The sequence below is a fragment of the Carcharhinus amblyrhynchos genome, chromosome 7, assembly GCF_965287045.1.
Source record: "Carcharhinus amblyrhynchos chromosome 7, sCarAmb.v2.hapA, whole genome shotgun sequence".
Lineage (NCBI taxonomy): Eukaryota > Metazoa > Chordata > Chondrichthyes > Carcharhiniformes > Carcharhinidae > Carcharhinus > Carcharhinus amblyrhynchos.
Window position 1 is genome coordinate 73857428 of NC_137330.1, and position 23276 is coordinate 73880703.

At 42.7% G+C, this 23276-nt stretch overlaps 1 protein-coding gene across 1 annotated transcript in view; it reads left to right on the forward strand.

Moving 5' to 3' along the window:
• Positions 1 to 23276, forward strand: part of nt5dc1 (5'-nucleotidase domain containing 1) — a 531068-nt gene that overhangs the window by 404154 nt on the left and 103638 nt on the right. The window contains exon 8 of the mRNA XM_080192585.1: positions 19991 to 20088. Coding sequence (XP_080048711.1) covers positions 19991 to 20088 — 98 coding nt within the window. The remainder of the gene's footprint in view (positions 1 to 19990; positions 20089 to 23276) is intronic.

The window sequence follows — 23276 nt, forward strand, 5'->3', positions numbered from 1 at the left end:
GAGAAAAAAATCGGTCCTCTTAGGGACAACGGAGGGGAATTATGTTCAGAGCCCGAGGGAATGGGGAGATCCTGAATGAATACTTTGTGTCAGTATTCACAAAGGAGAGGGACTTGTTGTCTGGAAATGTCTTGGAGGAAGTTGTTGACCCATTGGAAAAAATCTCCATTACAACGGAGGAAGTGTTAGGGTTTTTAGGTAATATTAAAACTAACAAATCCCCAGAGCCTGATGGCATTTATCCTAGGCTGCTCAGGGAGACTAGAGATGAAATTGCTGGGCCTCTGATGGAAATCTTTGTCTCTTCTTTGGACACAGGTGAGGTCCCAGAGGATTGGAGGATAGCGAATGTGGTACTGTTGTTTAAAAAGAGTAGTAGGGATAACCCGGGTAGTTATAGGCCAGTGAGCTTGACGTCAGTGGTAGGGAAGTTGTTAGAGAGGATCCTTAGAGATAGGATGTATGCGCATTTAGAACATAGCAATCTCATTAGTGACAGGCAACATGGCTTTGTAAAAGGGAGGTCGTGCCTTACAAATCTGGTGGAATTTTTTGAGGAGGTGACAAAAACAGTTGACATAGGAAGAGCCGTGGATGTCGTCTACATGGATTTCAGTAAGGCATTTGACAAAATCCTTCATGGCAGGTTGGTGAAAAAGGTTAAGGCTCATGGGATACAAGGACAGGTAGCTAGATGGGTTGAGAACTGGCTTGGCAACAGGAGACAGAGGGTAGCAGTGGAAGTGTCTTTCTCTAGCTGGAGGTCTGAGACTAGTGGTGTTCCGCAGGGCTCCATACTGGGACCTCTGCTATTTGTGATACACATAAATGATTTGGAAGAGGGAGCAACTGGTGTGATCAGCAAGTTTGCAGATGACACAAAGATACCTGGACTTGCTGATAGTGATGAACAGTGTCGGACAATACAGCAGGATTTAGATAGGCTGGTAAATTGGGCGGTGAAATGGCAGATGGATTTAATCTTGGTAAATGCGAGGTGATGCATTTTGGAAGAAATAATGTAGGGGGGAGTTAGACAATAAGTGGTAGGACCATTAAGAGTACAGAAACACAGAAGGACCTGGGTGTGCAAGTTCACAAGTCATTGAAGGTGGCAGCACAGGTGGAGAAGGTGGTGAAGAAGGCATATGGTTTGCTTGCGTTTATAGGAAGGGGTGTAGAGTATAAAAGCTGGCGTCTAATGTTGCAGTTGTATAGAACGTTGGTTAGTCCACATTTGGAGTACCGCATCCAGTTCTGGTCGCCGCACTATCGGAAGGACGTAGAGGCCTTGGAGAGAGTGCAGAGGAGGTTTACCAGGATGCTGCCTGGTATGTAGGGTCTTAGCTATGAGGAGAGATTGGGCAAATTGGGGTTGTTCTCTCTGGAAAGATGGAGAATGAAGGGAGACCTAACAGAGGTGTATAAGATTATGAAGGGTATAGATAGAGTGGACAATGGGAAGCTTTTTCCCAGGTTGGATGTGAAAATCACGAGGGGTCACGGGCTCAAGGTCATTTTACATGAAAGGCAACAAGAGTGAGGATGTAAATGAACTTAATTTGACTTCATAACCTTGTATCTCAGACTTTTTCCTCTGGATGTTTACCTGAAGGAAGTGTTTGATAAGTTCTACCAAACTTTGGAATGGAGTGGGAGGATGGTTGGAGGGGCATGGAACAAAGGAATCATGTGAGGGCAGATGTGATAAATCTAAGAGGAAAGACAAGGTAGCACAGGATATTGATATGGATATTGGTGACAGGAGTGTGACAGGAAGGGACAGGGCATGTTACCTAAAGCTGCAATGGCGGATAAGGCCAGAGTTTATGAGTATAGTGAAAAGATGGATTTAAGGACTCTATATCTGAATGTGTGCAGCATATTGAAAAAAACTATTGAATTAATTGTGCAAATAGAAACAAAAATGTACGACATAATTTGGTTGCAATGTCACCAAGGCCCTGCTAATTAAGGCTAACAGTATAGTAGTGTGAGGTAACCTTAGTTGAGAAGATCAAGATAGAGGGTGGGATTTTCCACACAACCCACCACTTGTTTTGCAGTGGCGGAGCTGGAGGTGGCCCGCCATTGGCCGGCATGGGATCTTGTCATCCAACCCTTGTCAATAAGGTTTCCCATGGAATGCACCCCTCTCTGCCAATGAAACCTGTCGTATGAGTTTGCCGTTACAGGACCGGAAGATCATGCTGTGGTCAACAGTCACAGAGTTCCAACGGTAGAATTAGTTTGGATAGAGTTAAAAACAATAGCAAAGTTAAGAAGACACTTGTGGAAATAGTTTATTGGTCTCCTGCGAGTAGTTACACTACAGCTCAGAGTAAGGAAGGCATAATGGGAAGAGATAATGTAAGAAAGGTACTGCAATAATCATGGGTGATTTTAATCATAATATAGATTGGACAAATCAGATTGCCAAAGGTAGCCTCGAAAATGAGTTGATAAAAGTGTATTTGGGCCAGTTTCTTAAAGCAATACATTGTGGTGCCAACTGGGAAGCAGGCTGTGTTAGACCTGATAACGTGCAATGAGTAGGATTAATTAATGACATCATAATAAAGGATTCTGTAGACAACAGTGATTACATCATGATTGAATTTCGTATTTAGTTTAGATTGAAAAGTGTGGGTTTAATAATGATCCTTGGCCAGATCCTGGGTCGTGGGGGGAGCTCTAGTTAGGGACCAGTAATGTTTTGTTTAAAGTAGATAAAGTTTAAGATTCAAGATGCTTTCTCAATGAGTAAAGCCACAATATTCCACGGGTTTTGAATAAACAGAAATAAGTTTTACATGTTCAGAGGATAAAACAAGTTACGTTATCTATCTTGGTAATAGGAACAGGTGAATGGTGGTCAGATACATCACGCTACAGAATAGACGACAGATGAAACTAAACCAAATTTCATGGATTTAACAATCCACCCAGACATTGGGCACATTGTGAGCCCATCCAATTTCTCTAAGGTCTTGCCTTGGGCTTTTTTCCAAAAGTTGCAATCACTTAGATGCTTTCAGGGTTGCCTTGCAGGGTTTCAGCCTTATTTTCTGAGAGTATTTTCCCCTGGATCTCTGAGCGCACTCGAACTTCGACATCCACGCACACTCTCAGATCTTTGACTGTGCTGAGCAGAATACCCCTGCTTCAAAAGGGTACCTTTGCCCCAACAGCCAGAAACACAGAGTCACCAACTTTTGATAGCCTTTGCCTTCATGGATCTTCAGAATTTTTCTTGAGCCAACTATGCTTAAAAAGTCTGCTCCATCCAGCCCTTTGTTCAACTTGGAGTTTATTTCTCTGCTCCTTTCTGTTACCTTAACTTAATAGGACCTATCTCTGTCCCATATTTTGACCCTAACTGGGGATTTCCTTTTGGGACTTCTCTTTGTCCTTCTCCAGTGTCTGGTTCCCTGGAACACTTACTAAATAATGATGTTTAGTAACAGGTAGTCTGACCTTATTTTTGCACCATTCTATTTATTTTCTTCTGTGCAAGTGCGCAGAACCAGTCCTCAGCCAAGGGAACCTAAAGCACACGGGATGTGCATGTGGAGCAGTGCATGCCCAGGAGACCAAAAGGCTCATCAGGAACCAAAGTTTCCGACCTCCAAGTTTGGGTTTCTTCACACTAGTGTCTTAAATATAAGTAGAGACAATTGCAAGGGTATGATGACAGAGCAGCTAAAGTGAATTGAATAGTAGTACCGGGAGACTAAATGATATTTAATAACTCTGAGAAATTAGCCACCACATGTGAAGAATGCACTATCCACAGCTAATGAAGGAAGTTAAAGATAGTATCAGATTGAAAAAAAAAGCATGCAGTGCTGCAAAAATTAGGTAGGCCAAAAGATTGGATGGATTTTAGAAATCAGCAAAGAATGAGTAAAAATGACCATGGATGTGGAAATTAGAATATGAGAGAAAGCAAGATAAAAATTTAAAAACATACAGTAAGAACAAGAATTTTAAGGGAAAAGAATAACTAAAGTGAGCATTTGTCGCTTCCAGGACGAGACTGGGTAATTAATAATGGGGGAGAAAGGAAATGACCAAAGAGTTAGACATGTATTTTGTGTCTGTCTTCTTTGTAGAAGACAGAAAAAAGCACTAGGAATATTTGAAAATCAAAGTATAAAAGCGAGGGAGGAGTTTAAAACCGTCACAATCACTGGAGAAAAATTATTGGGAAAACTATTAGAACTAAAGGCTGGCAAGGCCCCTGGACCAGAAGGCTTGCATCTTAGTATCTGAAGAGAAGTGGCTGCAAAGGTTATTCAAGTATCTTCAAAAATTCCCTAGATTTTGGAAAGGTTCCAGCAGATTAGACAATGTAACACTTCCATTCAGAAGAGATTGAAAGCAGGAAACTATAGACCAGTTAACCTAACACCTTTTATAGAGAAAATCCATTATTAAGAACAAAATGGCAGGACATTTACAAAATCGGAATGCAGTTAGGTAGAACCTACATGGTTTTGTGAAAGAGAAATCATGCTTGACTAATTTATCGGAGCTCTTTGAGGGTGTAACATGTAATGCAGATAAATGAGAACCTGGAGACCTGGATTTCTAAAAGTCATTTGATTCGGTTCCACATCATAGGTTACAACGCAAAATAAAAGCTCCTGGTGTATGGGATAATATATTGTCATGATAGAGGATTAAATTTGCTAAGAGAAAGCAGAAAGTAAGCGCAAATACAAACATTTGGCAGATGGTGTATTGTTAGGAAATAAATATTGTTTCAAATAATTTATATTTGTATTTGTTTAGAAATGAAGTATAGCTTTAAGCTTAAGCTTAATTTACATTTCTTCAACTTCAGTTTGAGTTTTTGAAAGTTGTCTGTAAGTCTGTGGGTTTGTTTAGATGCTTGCATTGTAATGAGGTTTCATTGACTCTAAGACAAACACAGGATACTAAAAACCTGAGCCCACACTGAGAGAAGCTGAAACAGCTTCAGTCCATTAGAGAAACTGCTAGAACAGGCAGGATAATACGCAGGGACAGAAAGCACATACCACAAGCAAAGAACAGCCAATTCCAAGGAATGGACTGAAGAAAGTTCCAGGAAAACTTTGTAGTCAAGGTACAGTGGCACAGTGGTTAGCATTACTTCCTCACAGTGCCAGGGACCAGGGTTCAGTTCCAACCTCAGGCAACTGTGTGGCGCTTGCACATTCTCCCCGTGTCTTTGTGGGTTTCCTCCAGGTGCTCCAGTTTTCTGCCATTGTCCAGAATGTGCAGGTTAGGTGAATTGGCCATGCTCAATTGCCCTTAGTACCAAGGGGATTAGCAGAGTGAATACGTGGGGATATGGAGTTAGAGCCTGGATGGGGTTGTCGTTGGTGCAGGCTCAATGGGCCAAATGGCCTCCTTCTGCACTGTAGGGGTGGTGCAGACCTAGGGCAATGTCAGCATGTGAGAAGGCAGAGATCCATGGTAACTGGAAGGTTGGTGCTTTCTTATTGCAGGCCTGTGAAGGAGTGGTGTTCTGTTGGTAGCTGGGTATCTGAGAGATTGCGTGGGAGCTTGAGTACACATGGTGATCCAGGCCAGAGAAATACCAGAAGGAGAGGTGACAAGCATCTGAGGGGTTTGATGAGAAATCCATAGAAATGGTTGTGGGTGGCAGCTGTCACTTGGTACTGAATGAGAATACTAGAGTATAAGTTAGATCCTGCAACTTGTGTTATCCTTACAAATCTGTATATATCTGTATATTTTGGGTGAAGGAGTAGTGTAATATAGTTCACCTTGTTTAATAAATGTTTTATTATTTTGTTAAAAGTTCATCATCTGACTGCTGTGAGAGCTCAGCTACCTTCTGCTATCGACACAAAAAAATAGAAGTTAGGATCTATCAAACCAGCTTTCACCCTGGGACCTGACTTGTTCAGTAGTAACATCTGCTGGGATCATAACAGTCTAATGTGAGAAAATGTGAACTTGACCACTGGTAGAAGAATAGGAAAACAACATACTATTTGACAGGAGAGAGACTCTACTGTATAGAGAAATCTGAGTGTCCTGGTACATCAATCACAAAAGGTTAATGTGCTGGTAAAGCAAGTAATTGGAAAGGTAAGTGGAATGTTGGTGTTTATTGTAAGGGCACGTGAGTATGAAAGTAGAGAAGTGTTGCTACAGGCCCTTAGTTAGACCATGTCTGTATTCTGTTTACAGTTTTGGTGTCTTTAGTTACAAAAGGATGTAGTTGCATTAGGAGCAGTTCAGAAAAAGTTCACTCGTCTCATCCCCCAGGATGAAAGGACTAACTTATGTGGAAAAGTTGAGGGCTATACCCGTTGGAGTTTTGAAGAACCTGAAGTGATATTGAAATATATGAGGCTGTGCTCTTTTCTTTTGAACGTATGATTTTTCGACTTTCAACTGATTGGAAATTTTGCAATTTTGACTGAGACAGAACAATATAAAAATGCAAGGTCACATTCCTAGGTGAAGGTATGAATCCAACAATTTGCCCTCAGGGGTATGTGAAGTGAGAGACATTTCCTGGAATCCAGACATCAATTGAAACTCATAACAGGCTAAGGAAGAGATTAAAAAATGCAAGGCGTTGAATATTGCAGCAATGGCTGCCACAGACAGACTCATCCAAAACTCTTTGGAATACTACCCCAACTGCATATTTCCAAGGCAGGGTTGCCAACCATTAGAGAAGATTGCAAATGCCACAGGCAACGTCAAAAAGTCTTCAGCAGACGAAACAAGGTGAGGGCTGCTTTCCCTCCCTCTTCTTTCTGGAATAAAAGAGTTGCTCAGTTCAAGAAGCCAACTCTACCAGAAACTACCAGATCTTGTGATTATTGGAAGACCTATATCTGATCCCATCCAAGAAACCAACTAATCTAAATCAGCTGCAGTGTTTAAAATTTACATCTCAAAGTCTTTAACTCCCCTTATTACTTCTCTTATTTTTGATGAGAGTATGTGTGTGATTGGTACCTGATTGTTCGCAGTTTAAATAGTTGAATATTTGGGAACAAAATAGCCCAGTGAAGAAGAAAAGTATATCGTTGTCGTGATCAACCGAGGTGATTGAATAGAGGGGAGCAATTAACCCCTGGTTGTAGCAATACATACAGCAGAATAGTCATCCCCTCCCACTTTTGCTTTCGCACAACTGGTAAAACATATTCCATAGGTATATGGGCGATTGTCTTTTTAAGTAGACATTCTGTTCGCCTGCAATCAGTTTGAATTCTTCTAAGAGTTTGCTTCTGTTCTTTTCATTTCCCAGCCTGTTAACTTCTAACCCCAGAACTGGTCTTCACAGTAAGAGTGTTGCTAATGATCCTTCTTTTTTCCCAAGTTAGGTGAATCTTATTAGTTCCCTTTTTTCTGGTTAAGGACAGCACAGTGGTTAGCACTGCTGCCTCATAGCGCCAGGGACCCAGGTTCAATTCTGGCCCCAGGTCACTGTCTGTGTGGAGTTTAAGAACATAAGAGTTTGCACATTCTCCCCCTGCTTGGGTTTCCTCCAGGTGCTCCGGTTTCCTCCCACATTCCGGGTTAGGTTGACTGGCCATGTGAAATTGACCCTAGTGTCAGGATATTTGCAGGGTAAATGTGTGGGGTTACGGGAATCGGGCCTGGATGGGATTGTGGTCGGTGCAGACTTGATGGGCCAAATGGCTTCCTTCTGCACTCTGGGGATTCTATGGAATCTACTGGGGGAGAGGGGGGGTGGTGTCAGGATTGTGGTTTGTTGGGGAGGGGAGGAACACCGAGACTGGCCTGAACATGTTCAGCTCCCAGCGATCGGGAGGCCAGTGACTGTGCATGCGCTGATTTGAACACTGACAGATTGCTGCATGCACAGTGGCTCTGCTAGAGAGGCTGGCAGCTACTGACTTTTTGTGTGATTCATGCTAATGCCCTCTGCAGACTGTGGGAGATTCAGTTTGAAACTCCCACTGCAAAAAACAGTGGGATTTACTCCAGGTTTTACATGAATTCGACACTCAGAATGTTTTTGGGTGAATTATCCCCCCTCCACTCTTGGTCTTTCCAATCTAAGCATGAACTCCCACTTGCATTCTTGTGCGGTTTGCTGCCTGTAGCTGCACTCCCTCTCCGCTTTCTGGCAGTTTTTAAGGATATCTCAACAATCCTTCCGTCATGTGAATAACATGGGCCTTTTATGAAAGGAGAAATGCTGATTAGATACCCCTGAGAGACCTTTTATCTTTTATCTTGGAAGTAAATGAACAGTCTAATGCACAGCTGTTTGCAACCTGATATTCTTAATGGAACCACCACTGCTGAGTTAAATTATCAACATCCCGGGGTCACCTGCTCACTCAAAGTTTCCCCACGCTGCATGGTTAAAGTTGGCAATAACTTGGAATACTACCTGCTCACCTGGATGGATGAAGCCTTAACAGCGCTCAAGAAGCTCAAAACTATCCAAAAGCAAAGCAGCTTGCTTACAAAAGACTGTTCAGTGGACTCAGTGCCTACCTTCTCCACATTTAGCATTTCTTTTTCTGTTTCTGGATGTGCTACAGGATGGTGTGATTGCATTGTGATAACTTTAAAGAAAACATTATCGTCATAAGTATGCATCTAGAGAATAAGAATGTAGACTGGAAGGGCAAACTGTAAAGACAATATGTGACCTTATAGTGGGGATTGAATTATATCTGCACGTCCAGCCTCAACAGATCTAAGGCCTTTAATCCTGTTTCATCTGAAGGTCTTGACTCCCATGCACAGAACCTGTTCCTTCACGAAGATGATTCACCTTCAAAACCAAGAAGATTGGCTGAAATAGCACTGAGAATCATGGAATCCTCACAGCAAAGAATACTGAGTAAAAATTAAATTCCCTGACATAGTACTGAGAAAATGAGTCAATCTGGGTTTGGGTTTCAGCTGAATCACTTAAGTATGCAGCATAAACAGAAAATTCAGGAAATACTCAGGTCACACTGTAGTTGTGGACAGCGAAACTGAGTTATTATGGGATGCAAAGGTTGGCATGCTGGAAGTGAAATTACTCACTCCTTATCAATCCTTGATAAATTGCCCAGTCAAAGCAGCAAGTGTCGTTTTATCTGCGTAAGTATTTTGACCACCCGCTGTGCACAAAATCCTTCCTGTTCTACCACACACACAAACATGTATTTTGGACACTTTTTTTCTGTTGAAGCTAGTTTACCCATTTAAAGAACTTTTAATCTTTCCATGCTAACTTGCGGAGTATTGAATTTCTTTTTGCAGCTGTTTCCTATCAAAAACTATTTGTTAAGAAGACTAATGATATATTACAGAATAGAAAATGAGAAGTACAATCAAATAGAGAACTGAGTCACTGGATATGCTACTTCCTGTGGCTTTGAATTCAGTTTTATTTTTATTTAAACTTTTTTACACTACAAAGTGTAGAGCAAAATACCAGACTGGAAATAAGTCTACCTGACATGTAGGCAGGAGATGGAGGCGTACTGGACTAGTAATCCAGGGGCTAAGGTTAGTGCCCAAGTACATAGGTTCAAATTCTATCATGACAGCCACGGGAATTTAAATTCAGTTAATAACATCTGGAATTGTAAGCTAGCCTCCATAACGGTGACTATGAAACTATTGTGGATTATCATAATGTCTTTCAGGGAAGGAAAACTGTCATCCTTAGCTGGTCTGGCCTGCATGTGACTCCAGACTCTCAGTAATGTGATTGACTTGCCTCTGAAGCAGCCCAGCCAGCCGCATCGTTCAACGGCAATCAGGGAAGAGCAACACATGCCATCCTCCCAGCGACACATGATGGGGATCAGGATATTGAATTCAATAATCAGCCATGATCAAAATGAATGGCGAGCAGACTCGAAGGACCCGTTTCTGCTTCTAGTTTCTATGTAACACCCTTATCCCATGAACAGGGGGAGATCCTCTTCGGATTTTCAGACTGGTGAATGTTTTCAATTATGCAGGAAAGGGGAAGGAGTTGAGAGTTCAGCAGAATTGGTGGAACAGTGTAGGGATTTTTGGACCACTGGGGAGGGGATCATGCAGTTGGAGATATACTAAATCTTCTGATGAGGTCTTGAACCACTAAAGAAATATCAAACCTATCCAGTCACTGAGAGGGTTGATCAAGTGGCCCCAGTCTGATGGAAACCAAAATGAATACTTTCTATTTCACCGCTCAGTAGCAGGAGGAAGTTAAGATTCAACTATTATGAGATTAGCAGAGACTACATTGGGTCACTGGTGGAGATTGAGAACTGTGGTTGAGTGTCACCAGCATATATTTCTCCTGCTCCAATTCTCCTTGGGCATAGGAGGTGTTGTCAAAGACCGGGGATTGCAAATGTTACATCCTGTTTAAAAAAAGTAGAGATAAACCTGGCGACTACAGGCTGCTCAGTATAGAGTTTATAGAGCAGGATTTCCATGCAACCCAACCATGCAGAGGCAGCACCCCTATTGGCTGGCAGTGGGATCTTCTGGTCCCACCATTGATAATGGTGTTTTCCATTGAAGGCACCCTTCACCATCTGGAAATCAGTGTCAAGGTGTGCTGCCATGGGGACTGGAAAATCCCAGCAGTGTGAATGAGTCAGCTTCGGTCCATCGTATCTGTGCGGCCATCAAGCATCTATCTATTCTTATGGCGGGGAAACTTTTAAAGAAAATTATCAAGGACAAAATTGGTTTGCGTTTAGCAAATATGGGATAATAAATGAAAGTTAAAACAGATCTTTGATGAATTGGATTGAGCTCTTCAATGAAATAATGGAGCTGGTTGATGAGGTAGTACAGTTGACGTTATGTAAATAAACTTTCAAAAGACATTTGACAAAGTACCACATAATAGATTTCTGAGCAAAATTAAACCGCATGGGATTACACGTAGAGCAGCAGCATGAAAACAAAATTGCCTAAGAGCCTTAAAAGAGAGTGTAATGGTAAACAGCTGCCTTTCAGATTGGACGAAAATATATATTGGTATTTCCGCAGCCCAGCTGTATTTCACACTGCTGTATTTCTTGATATATATTAATGACCTTGACTTGGGTATATAGAGCATAATTTGAAAGTTGATGATTCAAATCTCTAAAGTGCAGTAAGCAATGAGATTGTAATAGACTCCTAGAGGGCATAATTAGGTAAAATGGACAGGGCATAGTTAGGTAAAATGGCAGGTGAAATTTTACTCACAAGTGTAAAGTGATAAATTTTGATGGACAGGATGAGGAGAGGCAATATAAGCTCGACGCTACAATTTTAGAAGAGGTGCTCGAACAAAGAGGCCCATCTGGCACACTCACAGCAGGTAAAACATAGGTTAGAAATGGAGTGAAGCGTCCTCTATGTTACTGCGAAAGCAAGTAGCACATAGGTTAGATACAGACTATATGACACTATCCAACACTCCCGAGACAGGAACAACACAGGGTTAGCTACAGAATAAAGCTCCCCTATGTTGTCCCATCTAACACTCCCACAGCAAGCACAAAATAGACAGAGGCAGATTTACAATGCAACACATTGTGCCGCTGCACAGGGCCCGAACCGGTGGGGGGGGTGGCGTATGCTGGCCAGTGACTTTGAGGCTCCAATCAGAGCCTGAAAACTTTGAATTTGCTGATAGGCTCATCATGAGCTTATCAGCAACCAATGAAGAGCAACACTGGGTTCTGATTGTTGGAGACTCCCTTCGAGCAAGAAGACTATGTGCAAGATCATTCAGAATTTAGAGGAGGAAGCAGCAGTAATGAGGATTTTGAAAAAAAAACAGCAGCAGCCCAGGTATCTTAACCAGGACTGAGGAGTAAGATAGCCAGGTAGGCAGCCTGAGCCAACAGTGAGATTTTGAGCTTGCGAGGGCCAAGTTTGGCAAGTACTAGCTGGCAGTTATCGAGGGGAGAAGCGGGGCAACTCCTGACCCCCATACCAGGGCCGAAGAGGGTGGACAGGCACCCTAAATATAAAAAGGCAAGTCAGTTTCTGACCAGGGTCATTGGTCTAAGGAGGCCAGTGCAGCCTGAGCCAACAACAAACCCAGTTCGGGTACGAGGGAGGAGGCGCTGGCAGTACTTGAGCGGAGCAGCAGGTTAACTTGATCAGGTTGGTTGAGAGGGCTGGCGGGCAATGAACTGAGGGTTGAAGGTGAAGCAAGGCCAGGCTAGAGGCAAAGCAGAGAATGTGTGAGTGAGCCAACACTTTTCCCGAGGTTGTTGTTGAGCAGAGGTTGGGTGTGAAGACAGAGAAGGTTCCAGCATCTGTTGAGGGGAGCAACAGGACGACTCAACCAGGCGGGCAGCAAGACTGAGAGGGCTCGTGAGAGCCAAGGGCAAGGTGAGGCAGTCAGTGAGTGAGCTAGCATGTCTCCTGCACTGTAGGGATTCGATGAGACATGTTGAAGTTCAGCAATACTGATGATTGAAAATGCATCCTTTCAAAATTTTATCCATGATGATGTTATTGCTGCTTTTGTGAAGAAAGGGTGCAGAAGAGGAGGCGATGGCTTAGTGGTATTATCACCAGACTATTAATCCAAAAACTCAGCTAACCCGGGTACCAGGGTTCAAATCCCGTCACAGCAGATGGTGGAAATTGAATTAAATAAAAAATATCTAGAATTAAGAATCTATTGATGATCATGAAACCATTGTTTATTGTTGGAAAAACCCATCTGGTTCACTAATGTTCATTAGGGAAGGAAATCTGCTGCCCTTACCTGGTCTGGCTTACATGTGACTCCAGACCCACAACAAAGTGGTTGACTCTCAACTGCCCTCAGGAAACTGGGGATAGGCAATAAATGCTGGCAAGCCAGCAACGCCCATGTCATAGAATCAAAGAATCCCTACAGTGCAGAAGGAGGCCATTCGGCCCATCAAGTCTGCACTGACCAAAATTCGACCCGGGCCTTATCCCCTTAACTGTACTATTCCCCCGACACATGGGACAATTTACCATGGCCAATCAACTTAACCCGCACATCTTTAGGCTTTGGGAGGAAACTAGAACACCCAGAGGCAACCTACGCAGTCACGAGGAGAACGTGCAAACTCCACACGGCCAATCACCCAAGGCTGGAATTTAACCCGGGTCCCTGAAGCTGTGAGGCAGCAGTGCTAACCATTGTGCCACGAATGAATAAAAAAGCAAAGCTGTGTAAATTACCATGGATTGCAAACAACTGATGAAGCAAAGAAATCTTAAAATTATATCCCTTTTCCATAGTTCCTTGTTTAAATTTTGTTTTTTGGACATGCACTACTTGCTGGTCTGATATTATGACTGTCAGATGCAGATAGTTATAATCAGTGAATAACCGCCAAGCCCCATCGCTGTCAATACTGGCCTTCAGAAAGTGTCTTTTGAACAAGAAATGGAATCCTGCCAGTCAGTTGCCAGCAAGCCACTGATATTGGATTTGGACACTGGACTCTACTTAATTGGACTTTTCCTGGCCTACTCTGTCCTGCACTGGCCTGGCCTGTGCTGTGCTGTGCTGCAGACACAGCATCAGATGATTTCTCCATCTTATTGATCATTGGCAAGTTCCGTGTTTGTTCACCTCAAGAAACACAGATTGCAATATTGACCATCTCTACCCTCCTGCTGACAATAACAGGCTCTTGTTCATAAGTTAAAAAATAGTTAGGCAGTGATTCGTAATTTGTGCATTCCCTTTTGTATTTTTGCAGCTTGCGTTGAGGATTTGAATTTGAATTCATCAATTACAGGCTTATTTTCATCATTCACAAAGCACTGCAGCAATGAGCAGTGATTTGTGTACTTTATTGGGTTCCTGTGGCTTGCATTATAGATTTTTAATCATCAACTACACTCTTGTTTTCATAATTTAAAAAGCACTGAAGTAGTTATTTGTGTACCTTTTTATGTGCCTGAGGATGGGCATTGGTCAGAAGGGCAATAATGTCATTTGGAGGGAGAGCGTGATGTCATTTGGTTAGGGTGTGATGTCATTTGGTTAGGGTGTGATGTCATTTGGTTAGGGTGTGATGTCATTTGGTTAGGGTGTGATGTCATTTGAGGTGGGGCAGGCATGACCTCATTTGGGGCAGGGGGGTGACATCATGGAACGCCGTGGCATGAAGGGAGAATGCAGGGGCCCCAAAAGTGTAAATTCACCTCTAAACATGGGTAGATACAGATTAAAGTTCCTTCTAACTGCACTATCAAACACTCCTGAGGCTGGTATAACAGGAAGTTAGATACAGAGTAAAGCTCCCTCGGTCACTCCCAAGTGAAGTATATATATCATGAGGTTAGATACAGAGTAAAGCTCCCTCTAACCTGTCCCATGAAACATTCCCAGGCAGGTACAATACCAATTAGATACAGAATAAAACACTAAGTTTGAAATCAGTGTGGCTCAGCCTCAGACAGTTGCTAGGGAGAGGGATGGAGTCAGTAGTTAAATAAATTACTGGCTATGGAGAAAGAGTGGGACAGTGGAATTAATTAGATAGCTCCACCAACGAGCTGGCACCAGCATGTTGGGCCAAAAGGACCAATGGCAGAAAAGAAAGTAATTAGCTCCTCCACCACGTACCTGCCCTTAGGTATTTGATTCTAGCTAGGTGCTGCATATAAAAATTGCAGGAATGGAACTCCAGGCATCTGCTCCATTTCCTCTGTTCCATGGAAGCAGTGACCTCAGGGACTGCTAATAAGATGTGATGTTGCAGCATGTGGAAGAAGTGCAAGAACCCATAGATCCTACCTCACCAATGTAGATTTCAGTCCAGTCTGAAGCCGGAAACCAAATGTCAGAGGCTGAACTTTGAGTGTTCTGCCCCATTAAAATTGGGCCCCTTTGTTGTGAATGTGACTGCAAATGTTGCATTGCAGAGCGCCATTGCATCTTCCTCCCAACAGGAAGTAGTGGGCTCTTGCTGTTAAGGATCTCACTGTGAGAAAACTCTGCACATCTAAAGACCAGTCACTGGAAACAAAATTGGATTAATTGAATAATTTTACAAAAGAGCTGACGCAGGCACAATGAGCAATGTGGCTCATTGTGCACTATATTATTCTGTGAGTTGAACTTCAATGCTGATTGTAGAAAATGTTAGCAAGGTGTAGTGCATTGTTAATAAAGGAGAAAGGTTTGAGGATGAAGCAGTGAGGCACAGCACAGGTGACTACTTAGGCACAAGTGAAGATAGAAGAAACTGATCCGGGGATGAAGTAGTTACATTGTGAGAAATAAAAATAAAGTCACAAACAGAACCTTGAAGGAGAAGTAGTGGAGAAGAATTGAATGATCAATACTGCCTGAAGCAGTCGAGGGGTAAACGTAAATGAACTGTGTGGTAGCAATCACACAAGATGGCAGCAGTAATTCCCACTAGCGCACTCTCAATGGTTTGGCCAGATTGGAAATCAGAGTGATTTCAGTAGAGTGGTTGAAAAAGTGCAGAGTTAGTTGGTAATATCAACACTCCTTCTGATCCATCTATGTGGATAACTGTATTTTAGTACAGCTAGTGTGCAACAATGTTTATCATGTTGTTCCCCCAGAATCCATTTAAATTACCTGAATTTTCCATAGCTAGTCAAAATATCTATTCAGAGGAATCCAAGGCAAAAGTGATAGACTGTTAGGTTCTTTGAAGGACTGAGGAATGTGCACATTGAATACAAATTTTGATCTCTCCCTCGTGAAAGCTGTGCAGCCAAGGAATAATATCAACAATGGAAGGGTTTTTTTTACGTTTTAGAACTATAGAATCCCTATAGTACAGGAGGCCATTCGGCCCATTGAGTCTGCATCAACTCTCCAAAACAGCATCTTACCCAGCACATTTACCAAGGCTAATCCACACCTTGGGACTGCAGAAGAAAACCGGAGCACCCAGAGGAAACCCACGCACCCACAGGACAACGTGCAAACTCTATACAGACAATCACCCAAGGCCGGAATCAAACCTGGGACCCTGATGCTCTGAGGCAGCAGTGTTAACCTCTGTGCCACCATGCTACCCCTATTTTCACTGAAGCTAACCCAAAGGGACTAGGACATTAGGAACATATTAAGTATAACAGGGCTGTATCTAAGTTCATATTTGAAGATACGGCTGCTAAATACCCAGGAGGATTTGGATCTAATTCCAGCACTGGCCTGTTTTTTGTGTGTATTCTCATTATTAACTCATCCCCAGTACATTTACCTGCATTGCTCTCCAAATTCTTTTCTGGCAAGTCATGTAAATTGGAGAGTGCACAGTGATTAGCACTGTTGTCTCACAGTGGCAGAGACCCAGCTTGGGTGATTGTGTGGAATTTGTACATTCTCCCTGTGTTTGCATGAGTTTCCTCCGGGTGCTCCGGTTTCCTCCCGCAGTCCGAAACATGCGCTGGTTAGGTGGATTTGCCATGCTACATTCTCCCTCAGTGTACCTGAACAGGCGCCGGAGTGTGGCATTGAGAGGATTTTCACATTAACTTCATTGCAGTGTTGATGTAAGCCTACTTGTGACACTAATAAACTTTAAAAATCTTCAGGAAGTGGGCTGTTTCTGGTTTGTGTAGGAAGGTGGGAATTAATCTTCTCCTTGAATCACTACAGCCCTCGCTCTGATGGTTGTCCCACAGTGGGGTAGTAGGAAGTTCAGGATTTGCACTCCCCAGTGTGTTTATTGAAGCAGAGTGAAATGGTACTGGCTACTTCCTCCTCATAATGAAAAATACTTCAGTCTCCATTTAATAGGCTCCATGAACCGAAACCTGTAAGTTTTCAACCCACATATCAGATCTCAACTAATCAGTTGTTTCTTAGAATTAAAAAAAAATCAATGGAATTGAAACAGGCATGCTCTACAGTGGTGACTGAACATGAAAGATAAGAATGTACCAACTTATATTTGTTTCAGTTCACTATCCAATGCAGACGATTTGACAACTCATGCTAATCAGTTCTTCAGTTTGAGTGATGATGGGGCAGTGCTAGCTAATGAGTCGTGAAAATATTGAAAATTGTCAGAAATTATTAAAATATCAATTATGATTTTGACCCCTTCCAGCAATGGTCTACCTTCCTACATGGCAACATCAGTGAGATTTAAATACCCATGCATGAATCGGAAGATCTTTAGCCTTTCCTGTTTATTCCAGTATGCGTCATCTCTCTTATTTTGTCATCCAGTGGCTACAGTTATGCTGCAAATACTAATCTCAGTCAAACATGGAACTTTGGGAGTCTTACTCCACAATTCTTTCATCATTTAAATGCCACAAACCAATTTCTGTTCAAGACCACTTGTTTCCTCCATGACATGGACATGTTTCCTCGGGCATCAGAACATAAAAACTAGGAGCAGGAGTCAGATCATATAGCCCCACCAATCAATAAGACCATGGCTGATCCCCAGCTTTAACTCCACTCTCCTGCCTGCTCCCCATATCCCTTTATTCCCTGAGAGATCTGCTTGTCTCAGCCTTAAGGAGACCAAAACTGCACACATTACTCCAGATTTTATTTTGACCAACCCTGACATAAACAGAGAAAGACTTACTTATTTTGTATTGATGCCTCAGCAGTGAATGCCACCTTGACATTTGCCTTCCTAATTGCTTGATGCGCCTGTATGCTAACTTTGTTTTCCTTATACGAGTCCCTCTGAACATTAGCATTTACAAGTTTCATGCCCTTTCATAAGATACTCTGCTTTGCTTTTCTTCTGGCCAATATAAATAACTTCACACTTGCCCATATTACCCATTCACTTAAGCTGTCCAAATCTCTTTGCCACCCTCTTTGTGTCCTCCTCACAGCTTACATCCCCATGTAGTTTTGCATCTTACTCTTTGTCTCTTTATTTAAGACATCCCTGCAGCATTGCATTGTCATTTGTTACACTCCAAGTATTTCTTGCTTAGCACTCTGCCCAGTGGCATATCTACTGCTTGGGAGTCTAAGACTCTTAATTTCTATTAATGTTGATTCTACTTCATGATCTTCTGAGCTGGGATCTTTTCTCACTACAACTGCTGGGAAGTTGGTGAAATAAGCACTTCACTAAACTTTTTCAGAAAGCAGGCAGCCCGGTGGCACAGTGGTTAACACTGCCATCTCACAGCGCCAGGGACCTGGGTTCGATTCCTAATTGGGTTACTGTCAGGTTAGAGCCTGCATATTCCTCCCATGTCTGCATGGGTTTCCTCTGGGTGCTCCTTTTTCTTCCTAGAGTCCGAAAGACATGCTGGTCAGATGGATTGTCCATGCTAAGTTCTCCCTCAGTGACCCAAACAGGCACCAGAGTGTGGCGACTGGGGCATTTTTACAGTAACTTCATCACAGTGTTAATTTAAACTTACTTGTGACTAATAAATTAACTTAAAATAAAACTAAAACAGTGGAGCCAAAAGTTCCACTGGATCGTGGGTTAGGCTGTAACTGCAAAACAATTTTTTAGAAGAGAAAATGGATGTGAAGAGTAGTAATGACATACGAGTAAATCAAGTGGCAACAATGAGAAATAGCAAGTAATAGTTCCTTTTAATATGTCAAATGGCAATGTAAAGTGGTTCTACCCTAAATTTCCTGAATTAACCTTCCATTTTGATTTACTGCTGATTTATCACTCAGTCAGATTCTATAATTGGAGCAGGGCAGTCTGAGCTGTACTCTGAAAATTTACTGGGAATAGAAATCCATCCCTTAAACTCAAACAAAGCAGCTAAGTAAACATATATTCAACCCTGTATGCACTGTGTGAAAGGGAAACAATCTAATAAAGTCATCCATTATCTTAACTTTATATCACAATTTTTTCATTTAGGAGTCTGATGAGATTTCAGGCTCCAAGTCAAGCATATACAGACGCTCTGCACATTTAGGGGCGGCACAGTGATTATCACTGCTGTCTCAAAGCTTCAGGGACCTAATTCAATTCTGGCCTTGGGTAACTGTGTGAACTTTGCAAGTTCTTCCCATGTCTGCGCAGGTTCCACCTGGATGCTCTGGTTTCCTCCCACAGGCCAAAGCTGTGCAAGTTAAGCGGATTGACCATGCTCAGTTGCCCCGTAATGTCCCAAGAAGTGTAGGTTAAATGGATTAGCCATGATAAATATGTGGGATTTCAGTGATAGGGCAAGGGAGTGGGCCTAGGTAAAATATTCTGTCAGTTGTTGCAAACTTGCATGGCCTCTTCTGCACTGTATGAATTCTGTGGTTAACTTGATGATACATATATTCATGACTATATATCCATGTCATAACTAAAACAAACATTAAAAGTGTAATTAAAATATTTTGTCAGAACTTGCAGGTGATTCACACAAATTACTTGTTCAACAGTATTTACTGCAGTCTTTGAGATAAGGTGGCATCTTGGCATGGTGGCACAGTGATTAACACTGCTGCCTCACAGCGCCAGTGACCCAGGTTCGATTCCCCGCTTGGGTCACTGCCTGTATGGAGTATGCACATTCTCCCTGTGTCTGCGCAGGTTTCCTCTGGGTGCTCCAGTTTCTTCCCACAGTCCAAAGATGTACTGTTTAAGTGGATTGGCCATGCTAAATTCTCCCTCAGTGTACCCGAATAGGCGCCAGAGCGTGGCGACTAGAGGATTTTCACAGTAATTTTTTTGATAAATAAACTTTAGCTTTAACTTTAAAACTTTGTGCCTCAAAAAGGACGAGGGAGGTGCAGAGAGAAATCCATGCACCTAAATGAATAGGCTGAAGTGACACTTCATATTGGGGTCAAGCCTTATTATCGTCGAACCAGCAAGCTGCTGTTGCCTAATGGGTGTTCCCAGACAGCTTACTGGAAGGAGTTACGATGGGAGACGCCGACAAGTTTTAAATGTGGAGTTGGCACGTTTAATTTCCAATATGCCCACCAACATATTATCCAGCGATCAGTGCAAACCTGATTCCAATTAAGTAAAGAATTATAACTAAATCTGTTTGAAATGTTTGCTAATGATTAACTTTTTGTTCCTTTTTTTAGGGATGACTTTGAAGAAATATTTGATATCATAATCACAAATGCTTTGAAGCCTGGTTTCTTTACACAAACACCACAACAAAGACCCTTTCGGACTATTGGTAAGTTCCAAAATCCTCTAAAATTAATGAAATATCTTGAGTAAAAGCATGCTGAGGAAATGACTTCATTGGGTTGCTGCTAATTCAAACCTAGTGTGGAGGGCATGAGGTCTACTGATTGCTTTTGTGATTTTTTTTATGTCAGCTTTCGCTGCCTCTTTCAATGCAGGATTCTTGATGTAAACAAAATGATTTGAGGGCTGTATCTAAGGTTTGTTAGCCAGGGCGAGCTGTATATGTCAGGCATACTTGAACCAAACCCTGTGACTGGACAAGTGATGAATATAAGCTGCTTTCGAGTGTGTCTGAAATGGAATGCCACGAATACCAGTAAAGCTGAACAACGTGCTCCTAGATCAACAGCTGCACTCCAGCCGACTTTGTGACCAACAATTCCACTGAATTAAAAGGCAGTTTTTTTTGTTGTTGCTTTATTTTTCCTGACATATGAATAACTGTCCGTTCGTTAGCATAAAACATTAAATCCACTTCCTTATTTGTCAGTAAGTCATTGATTATTGCTTGTCTTAGAAAAAGTAAGTTATATGACACATGGTATGTGAAATACAATTCATTCCACCAGACTTTTTTTTTCAGTAAATACATTTGACTTGGTTTCCTTCATCAACCTTACGCCCCACCCCCCACATCCACCCCCACCCCTCACACCCCATCCTAAAGACTTATCATTCCACGTACCTAGCAGAAAGCAGGCAGCTAGGTCTGATATGAAATATAAAGGCGCCTTACTGTGTTTCTACTTTTGCCTGAAAGTAACTGGAGGTTTCCATCTACAGTGATATGGGTTCTTTCCTGGTCATTTTAGAACTACACACTTGTCCGACAGAAATTGTCAGTTCATACGTTGTTGGTATGAGGGACGCAGTGGATAGCACTGCTGCCTCAGAATGCCAAGTGCTAGGGTTTGATTCTAGCCTTGGGTGACTCTGAGCAGAGTTTGCACATTCTCCCCATGTGTGCGTGGGTTTCCCCCAGGTGCTCCAGTTTCCTCCCATACTCCAAAGATAAAAGCAAAGTTTATTTATTCATCACAAGTAGATTACATTAACATTGCAATGAAGTTACTGCGAAAATCCTCTCATTGCCACAGTGCCTGTTTGGGTACACTGAGGGAGAATTTAGCATGGCCTATGCACCTAACCACCACATCTTTCGGACTGAGAGAGGAAATCGGAGCACCCAGAGGAAACCCACGCAGACATGGGGAGAACGTGCAAACTCCACACAGACAATGACCCAAGCTGGGAATCAAACCCAGGTCCCAGGTGCTGTGAGGCAGCAGTGCTAACCATTGTGCCATCATGCCGCCCATATGTGCAGGTTAAGTGTATTGGCCATGCTAAATTGCCCTTTAGTGCCCCAAAGACATACAGGTTAGGAGGATTAGTGGGATGGATATGTGCAGTTACAGGGATAGGGCCTGGATAAGATGCTGTGTCGGAGAGGTGTTGCAGAGCCAAATGTCCTCCTCCTGCGCTGTAGGAGTTTTATGATTCAGGTTTCACCAGCTCAGGTCTCAATGAGATCCCCCTCGCTATGAAGGCCAGCATCCCATTCGCCTTCCTGACCACCTCCTGCACCTGCAAGCTGGGCTTTTGCGACTCATGCACAAGGACCCCGAGGTCCCTCTGCACCGTCGCCTGCTGCAGTTTTTCGCCACGTAAGTAATAATCCTTCCTACCATTATTCCTACCAAAGTGGACCACGTCACACTTGCCAACATTAAATTCCATTTGCCAGTTCCTGGCCCATTCGCCCAGCCTATCTAGATCCTTCTGCAGACTCTCCACACCCTCCGCACAATTTGCCGTTCCACCAATCTTGGTGTCATCAGCAAATTTCGACACCATACACTCGGTTCCCTCCTCCAGATCACCTATATAAATGGTAAATAGCTGAGGCCCCAGCACCGACCCCTGGGGCACTCCACTAGTCAGCATCCGCCAATCCGAATAGCACCCATTGACCCCCACTCTCTGCCTCCTATTTGACAACCAATCCTCTATCCACACTAACACCCTACCCCCAACTCCATGTCCCCTGACCTTAGGTAACCAAAATGCAGATCTCTTTGTACACTGGCCATTGAAAAATTATACATGCTAGAATAGAAACACTCTTTTTCCCAAAAATGAGTTTCTTGGATAAAAAATAGGAGGACCTGAAATTTGTGGCCATCGGGCCTGCACGCCCAGTGGATGCAAAATACATTTTTGGCTCTGGAATGTGATTTTACACTAGCTGGTCAGTTAATGAGCAGCCAGCATGAAACAGGAGCTCAGAGAGGCTCAGTACTTCCGAGAGAGGGTGCAAAGAGGGTGGGCAGTAAGAAAAGAGAGAGTGCAGGCTAATGCTTTTAATAGGCTCCCTCCAGACGGACAGCTGCTGAGGAGTTATGTCGGGGAGCTGCAAATCTCTACAAATTAAATTTGATGAACTAACTCAGCAAACTGAGTCCAAGCAGCATATTCATACCCTTGACAGCAGAACTCAGAAAACTCCAGTCCCCAGACACCTTTTTACATTTTATTTTAGTCCTGACATCTCATCCTACCTTTGCTGAATCAAGGTTGTAGCTAAAATGTGAAGGTATTTGCAGCCGAACTGTAAAAGTAGATGGGCCACCTGAAATCACTTTTAATTGACTGCTTAATGGGCCAAATTGGCTGCTTAATCATCAGTGGGCATGCGCAGGAGTCAGAAGTGAGCCCATTGACTAAAATATCGCACAAGTGCGCAATGACATCTTTTTGACGTTTTCTTGCACAATTTCATTCGCTTCCAGGTTAGAGGCGTGCCTCACTAAGCAACATAACATTCTGGCCAAGAATGAACCATGCAGTTTTCACAATGCAAACCATCAATTCTACATTCCTCAGTTAAGAAAAATAATAAAGATGCAACTTAGTATCGCCCAGAAAATTTGCTTGCTTTTCCACTTTTCAAAGATGAATTGGTTCAAATGTTTAAAACATGGACAGCTCCTGACTCGTGCTGCAAAAATATAATCACTCCGTGGGTAAGACAGAGAGGATGAGCAAAATTGTAAGTTGATGAGGTGAGTGGTTCAGCCTACAGAACCATCAGTCAAGTTCATTATACTGTCAATGCTCCCAGCATTTCTGTGTGTTGAATCTCTCTCAGGCAAATTATATAGAAAGACACCT